This window comes from Trachurus trachurus (assembly GCF_905171665.1).
Source record: "Trachurus trachurus genome assembly, chromosome: 20".
In the NCBI taxonomy this organism is placed as follows: domain Eukaryota; kingdom Metazoa; phylum Chordata; class Actinopteri; order Carangiformes; family Carangidae; genus Trachurus; species Trachurus trachurus.
The window spans coordinates 12,145,447-12,152,953 of record NC_139911.1 but is presented as its reverse complement, the minus strand read 5'-3'; the positions used below and the strand labels follow the sequence as shown (position 1 = coordinate 12,152,953).

Below are 7,507 nucleotides of genomic sequence, written 5' to 3'. Positions count from 1 at the left end.
TCTTTTCTTCCTGAACAAAAGCAGCATCACCTTATGAAACAAACAGAAATACAGTATTTTGTAAGATATTTTACAAAAGCACTGGAAATCGTCTTGGGGATAAAAAAAAAAAAAAAAAGGCCATTTCTGTCCTCCAGCCATGTAGGTCAAAGAATTTCATGTAATAATACAACAACTATAAATACACAGGCAAACTGTCAGCAGCTAATCACGTCTGATTTATGCCAGGGTGGTGCTGATGAGATTATTTTGCTCTCTTTCTATATCTGGCCCTCTGGCGCTCTCACCTCTTCTTTGATGCTAACAGGTCAACTTTGGGAAGCAGAGGGAAGTTTCAAGCCTCTGGCTCGTTTTTTTTTTTTTTTGCATGAATGAACATCTTTTTATGTCCCTCTCCCTGTGATTCATGGATCATCATCGTGGCCACCAGTCAGTAGGTATTTAAAGATGCTGATAACAAAAAGAGAAGCATGCACGGATCATCACATGACCGACATTTTTGTCTGTGACTAACGCAGAATGGAGCTAAAGCTGTAACACGCGAAAGGCGGTGTGAAAATCTTCAAGTAAAGTGGGGAAACGCAGCATTTTAACCACACATGTGCATATGTCTATAAATAGGGCTACAATATGCAGCATGAATGGTCTTTGTAGCACTTTAGATGATGCAAAACACTGATCCTGTTAGAGTTATGGGTTTGCCTCTGTTTAGTAAACCATTCACAAGTTTTACCCATTCATAAAAAACTATAACTGTGCAAAGGTGCAAACAGTTTTGATTATATCTCAGTTATTTGTATTACATGCGAGGCCAGTGTGACATATTCTGCTTAAATAATCAAGTGTTTGATTTCAAATAATTATGGTTGTGTATATAGATAAAGAAATGTTCATGTACATGCAACAACACTGTCAAAGCATTGCCTGTAGCATATGCAGGTGAATTCTGGACATCATGCAATTTGTGTATTTTATTTATTCATCCTTTATTTAACCAGAAAGTCTCAAGAGATGCAGCACATCTCCGGCAGTAAAAATGATAGCGAGGAGTAGAAAAGGGCATAAAATACATTAACATAACACCTTGTGAGGTGCAAAAAGGAGCAAATGTCATTCTAACTAAAAACAACATTTTGGATGCGAGGGGTGATTGTGTGACATGAAGGGAGTGAATGTGGTATAAAAAGTGTAGTTTTGCACAGGTCAGTAAATGCTCTGAGACTCATCTGTTGAAATAGGACAAAACTGCACATGTGAATCTTGCTGTGTATCTGTCCACTCAGTTAACTAGATAAATTACAGTGATGTCTTTGTGAATAAAGCCAGGATCAAACCTCCTCACACTGCAGTAGTTTAAATGTACATGGGTTTTCTCTTGCTACCAAACATCTCATAAAACCTAGTTTATGTTTAATATTATTTATATTTCAAGTGTAAATCAGCATTATTGAGATATTCTATGTTACTGCTTGTATTATATCTTCCATTTGGAGCTCAGGTAAGACTAATGTCAATATAAACCCCTGCTGTGAGTCCAAAATGTCATTTTTTCAGGGTCTTGGTGGGGAGGAAGGAGCCAAAGAATCTGCTTGATAAAGAGGACTGAGCTCCTTTGACTGAAACTAACAAATAAGAAAAAAAATCCAAACCTGCCAGGGTTTCCACATGAGAGCATTACTGTGTTATGAAGAGAACTCTTTCTAAATCTTATCCTCTTAAGCACATTTAAAAGCAGTGGAGACGCAGACACTGACAGTGGGAATGACTTTGCTCCATGGTCACGGCTCAAAGAGAGCTTTATCTGCCCTGTGCTCTGTATTCTTCCATAAAAGAAACACCATGGAAAAGTAATCCTGTTTGGATGAACTCACCCTGGATCAAAAGTCAGCAAAAAAATAAAAAATCCTCAACACTTGTGGAGACAGAGGGTGACACATGCAGGGAACTGAGGCCATCTACTAACTAGTGGACTGGTGAAATTGGCTGGTTTTAGACAATATGCATCCACGTCACAAAAGACCTATAGCCTTTTCTAAATCACAACAGGGACTTTGGGCCCCTAATTACGCATTTCCTTCTCACATCTCCAAACACAGCATCACTTGTGACCTTATCTCTGTGCCTGTCAGAGTGTTAGCATTCACATGGCAAGTGTGGTGATGAATGTAATTACTGGAGCCCAAAATAATAACACCACTGTCGTAGAGAAAGCGGCAGCCAGTCAGTGGTAATAGGATCCCCACCCCTTCTCCTCCATCTCCTCCTCCAAATTAGTGGAGACAAGGGCAAAAATAGAGTTATTATGGTGCTGGATATATGGCAGAAACACATACAGAATACATTACAGAGAAGGGAAGGATATTAATACTTGACTGAATTTAATCTCTCATGAAAACACTTGAAGTAATCCTATTATAAAGTTTATCACAACTCCAGAACTTTAAAATGACGCGCAGCCATTATAAAAGTCACAGCAGAGAAACTCACAGAGAGAGAGAAAAAAAAACACCAAAAGAAGACTTGAATATATTTCATAACACTTAAAACAATATATGCTCAAGAAGAAACGCTTCCAGGGTATCCTTAACTTCAGGAGGAAAAGAATAGATGAGCTGCAATAAATAGGCTACATCTTTATTGGTTTGAAATTGGTTTGAAACTATGCTGATGTAATTTTTGTTCTTTGATTTATTTTACAGTGTTTGCTAATCAAAATCATTAAAATGATCCTTCTTCCTTGTTTAAGTACATGTCACATATGGAAACATGTTTTTTACCAATTCAATTAAAATTGAATGTAAAGCAAAATAGAGATTTTGGATTTCTAAACATAATCTTGATCATTGGCCTGTATTGTCAGCTGCTGCACCTGCTAAGAATCTGTCCTTTGCACCTTTTCAATCACCCAAGATAAAAAGCCCTATGTCTGGGAACTCTGTATCCTGATGAAGACCATAATAAATAGTATAAACATATTGTCAGTCAGTATTGAGATAACCTACATTTTATTCTTTAATAAAATATAAAGAAAAAATCTACTTTCTTACTTATTATGACTCCACCTGGATGTCTGAGTTCCTCTCTGCAGAATGATTAATGTTTGTACACAGTTTGATAGAAGGTGATCGTCTCACATAAGGGAAGGTTTATGTGAGTACAGTACAGTTAACATCGTCGGCCCGGGTTCGAAACCCGCTCAGGGCACGTCACAGAACAACATAGGTCACATAGACATATAGATATGAGATGATTTGTGTCATAAAGTTTAAAAGTTAATTGGTTTGATATGCAACTTACACGAGTGCAATGCAGACAGTTGCTGTAGAGCACATTTACTCAGAGTGTGTGCTGTTCAGTGAAGTCTTGGTGGTTAAAGAAAATACATATTTGTATAGTCAAATTCTTAATGAGGAAGACGTGTTTGACATAGCTAGTTGTTTAAATTGGGTATTGAGATTACTTGAAAGTTAACAAGAGACAACTGTAGCTACCAGTTTCTCCAGTACAGACCTTTCTTTCTTTTTACAGTCTACGGTACAGACACTGATACCTGATGGAGCTACTGTTGGTCAAATATTATTTTCTGATGCATCAAGCTGACACATCTAAACATAAGGTTTCTAAGTACAGTACATATATCTATATTATATAACACTCATCTATTTATTCCTATAGCTCTATTATTAAACATATTACTGGATTATTTCTGGTGTTATCTCACCTATAATCATAATTTGTTCATTGTCACATGAGGAAGTGGAACAATGTCGCCCTCTTGTGGTTAAAGGAGAAACTTCCCGGTGTGAACTATGAACCCGGAAGTAGTTTACTGTGTTTTTCCGTGTTTTTCTGTATCACACGTGGGGGAACATTTAACAGCACTGGGGCAACATGGCTGCGTGCAGTGTGGAGGAGCTGTTGGCCAAAGCCGAGCAAGACGAGGCGGAGAAGCTGCGGAGCATCACGGTCCACAAGGAGCTGGACCTCGAGTTTGACGTGGGGAACTTGTTGGCGTGCGACAAGAACCGGATCGAGTCCCGGGACTTCAAGGAGCAGAAGAAGGAGGACTTCCTCCGGTCCTTAGCCCGGGACAACACTCAGCTCCTCGTCAACCAGATCTGGAAGCAGCCCACGGAGCGCGTCGAGGAGGCGATCGTGGCCAAACTACCGGAGCCCACGACCCCGCTGCCCCGAGAGAAGCCCCCACCGAAGCCCAGACCTCCGACCAAATGGGAGCAGTTCGCCAAACTGAAGGGGATCCAGAAGAAGAAGAAGACCAACCTGGTGTGGGATGAGACGGCGAAGGAGTGGAGGAGGCGCTGGGGCTACCAACGGGCCAAAGACGACACCAAGGACTGGCTCATCGAGGTGCCGGAGACCGCGGACCCCAACGAGGACCAGTTCGCCAAACGCGTAAAAGCCAAGAAGGAGCGCGTGGCCAAGAACGAGTTCAACCGGCTGAAGAACATCGCGCGGGCGCAGAAAGTGAAAATCCCCGGCGTGGGGGGACTGACCCCTAAAACACAGCAGGACAAAGACGAGCTGACCCGCGCCGTGAACGTGGCCAAATTCTCCACGGCGTCCGCGGGCCGGTTCCAGGACCGGCTGCCCAAAGAGAAGGCACCGAAGAACACGGGCAAGAAGAGGAAGTTCGAGCCCCTCATCGGCGACTTCTCCAGCGAGAGGCAGAAGCAGCTGGACCTCCTGAAGCTCATGGACAGCAAGAAGCCCAAGCTGGACATCACCAAGGCTGTGAACAAACAGATGAGAGAGGAGGACAGAGAGGAGGCCGCAGCCAGATACAAGAAGGGAGGGAAGAAGGGACGCAACATGTCAGGGAAGGGGAAAGGAAAGGGTGGGTTTGGAGGTGGAGGTGGAGGTGGGAGAGGTAAAGGTAAAGGAGGAAGACCAGGTGGAAAACCAGGTGGAAGACCAGCAGGAAGAGCAGGAGGAGGAGGAAGAGGAGGAGGTGGAGGAGGAAGAGGAGGAGGTGGAGGAAGAGGAGGAGGAGGAAGAGGAGGAGGTGGAGGGGGGAAGAGAGGTGGGAAGCACTGAGGACTGTGACCTCCTGCATCTGGCCACATCTGGTTGTGCCTTGGCATCACAGAGTTGGACTTGGACACTCAATATGAAAAGACTTGTTTGTTTGATTCATCTGAACCATGGGTGTGGTGTTGTGACTGTCCGGCTTTTCTGTGGCTCTTCCACTTCCTGTAAATGAGTTTCACTGTAAATTGGTTAATGTAATATTAATGTATAACACAGATTACAGTTTAATCTTGCAGCCCATATTAAAATCAGTTGATTTTCTTCTCTCTCCTGTTTAATTCAGTGCAGAATGGATAGAGATAGAGATAGATAAGCTTTATTTCGGTGTCACTCCACAACACACAATAAAAATCCAGAGACAGTATAAAAATACAGTATTGATTACAGAATTACCCGTTCCCCCTTGACAAAATTAAAAGTGTTGGGGACCACTCAAAAAGAGAGTTGTGAGACACCAACTAATAAAAACATGAATAGAAACGCACATTATGGTACCAAACAAAACAAAACAAAACAATTGTTTTATGAACTAGAACTCATGAGAGACAGTCTTCTATTGAGGATGAGGTGGCAGGCTTTAGCACATTCGTTAATGCAATGTTTGCCAGCTAAAATTACACACAATTTATTCGTATCATCAAAATCATTAAAATTAAAATAAAACTTAGAAAGTGTACTAAATAGATCAGCACGAATGTCTGTATAAGTAACACAGTGCAAAAGAACATGGGCTTCTGATTCAATGGAGCCAGAATCACATAAAATACAGTAACGTCTCTCCAATGGGGTGTTTGTGTATCTACCAGTTTCTATTGCCAAAGGAGCGACTCCACATCTAAATTTAGCAAGGGAACTTCTATGTTGTCTTGAAAGTATATTCTTTACATAATGCTCTGTCTCAAATGTACCCTTACATTTGGACATGGATGTCACCTCAACTATAAAAGACATTGAGTAGAAATTTTAAATAATGAAAAAGCTTGAAACTTCTTTTTGTTTCCTGGTGCCATGCAGCAAATAAGTAAAATGATGGTGTTTTTTAAACATCATCTTACTCCAGTTTCTCAAATGTTAGTCACTTTTAAGTGTTTCACAACATTTAGTTTTGGGCTGTTAATTTGCACTTGTTAATGTGAAATGGTCTGAGTGAGTACAGGACGCACAAATGCAAATCACTGTCATAAAAGTTAATGCATCAGAAGTGAGCTTTCTGTCAGTGACATACTAATGGTACCTGTTGTGCTAAGAGGAGGGCTCATGGTGTTAAAGCAAGTCCAAAATATATTAGGCACCAAAACATTAAGTGAATTACAGACTATTTTTAATGTTAATTTTCATCACAGAGGAATCTACCATTTGAAATTTCCTCACCGGGGAGAAAAATGTGCAACAATCTTGTAAAAGCTCTCAAAAATATTTAACATTACACTTTTCTGTCAATTGCACTGTACAGAGCAGAAGCTGAGAAGGCAAGTTGACCATTCTCATTAATAGAAAAATAGAGAAGCATGTAACACAAAGGGAAGGATAACTATTTTACTTAAGAGGTGCTTGAGTCTTAAATTTGACAAATATTATATAGCCTATCCTTATACCGCCCACACTCTGCTCTGGAAGATCTCAAATTTATATCCCTATTACTCAGGTTCTTTAAATTCAGCTGCAGTAACAAACCGAAGGCACATCAGCAAAAGACTAAATGATTAATGGAGCAGTGATGTTTGATGTAGCTACAGCCTCTTTTAATCCCATTTTATCACCTTCTTCTGTGCTTTTCCTTTACAAAACATGGAGCGTGCAACGTATTTGTCACAGATTTTTTTTTCTTTGTACCTGCCCAAATTGTCTTAACAGATAAACGCTTGGACACTGAGTGCTCGTGTGTTTACTTCTTCCAAGAAGTAAACATTAGATCAGTTTTCTAAGCAGCTTAGCGGTGGTTATTGGTTATGTAAAGGCTTCACTCTGGCCCGGAGACATCTCTCTGAATTAGGAGCAGTGAGAAGTGTCAGATGGCTCTCAAAGCAGCTATCACCTGCATTTGCACTCATCCTTAATCCATTTAAAGTAGTTGTTAATCATATTATTTGAACAGTATATTTAGTCTGTTATAAATTCATTTGTCTACTTTGAATAAGAGTTATCTCAGAGCCACAGGGGATATAAAGCAACAGAGTATTGTGCAGGACTCCTGAGGCTGCACATAATGAGGCTAATGAGTTGTCTCATCCATTTACAGGTGTTTCCTCTTTCAGTGCACAAACACACTTCTTGCACAGGCTAATCCACGGCCGCCCTGGCAGGATTTCAGTCTTATTTCCTTCCTTTTGACAGTTTGTAATTTGTAAATGTAGATTTGTTACAGATAAATAATAAAATTCATTATACGCAAATGTCATCGTTCATAATTGTTGCAGGTTTGCACAGGCGCTCAGACACTAGACGATCATCTGGCTGA

At 40.7% G+C, this 7,507-nt stretch overlaps 1 protein-coding gene across 1 annotated transcript; it reads left to right on the top strand.

Moving 5' to 3' along the window:
* The first annotated feature begins 3,861 nt into the window (after window positions 1-3,861).
* On the top strand, window positions 3,862-5,338 carry rrs1 (ribosome biogenesis regulator 1 homolog). Its single transcript, XM_083995466.1, has one exon. The coding sequence runs from the start codon at window positions 3,892-3,894 to the stop codon at window positions 5,053-5,055; it is 1,164 nt and encodes a 387-aa protein (XP_083851592.1). The 5' UTR covers window positions 3,862-3,891; the 3' UTR covers window positions 5,056-5,338.
* Window positions 5,339-7,507: the final 2,169 nt, after the last annotated feature.

What these genes read in the sequence shown, in the direction of transcription:
- rrs1 (XM_083995466.1), top strand. Translation starts at nt 3,892, where the DNA reads ATGGCTGCGTGCAGTGTGGAGGAGCTGTTGGCCAAAGCCGAGCAAGAC.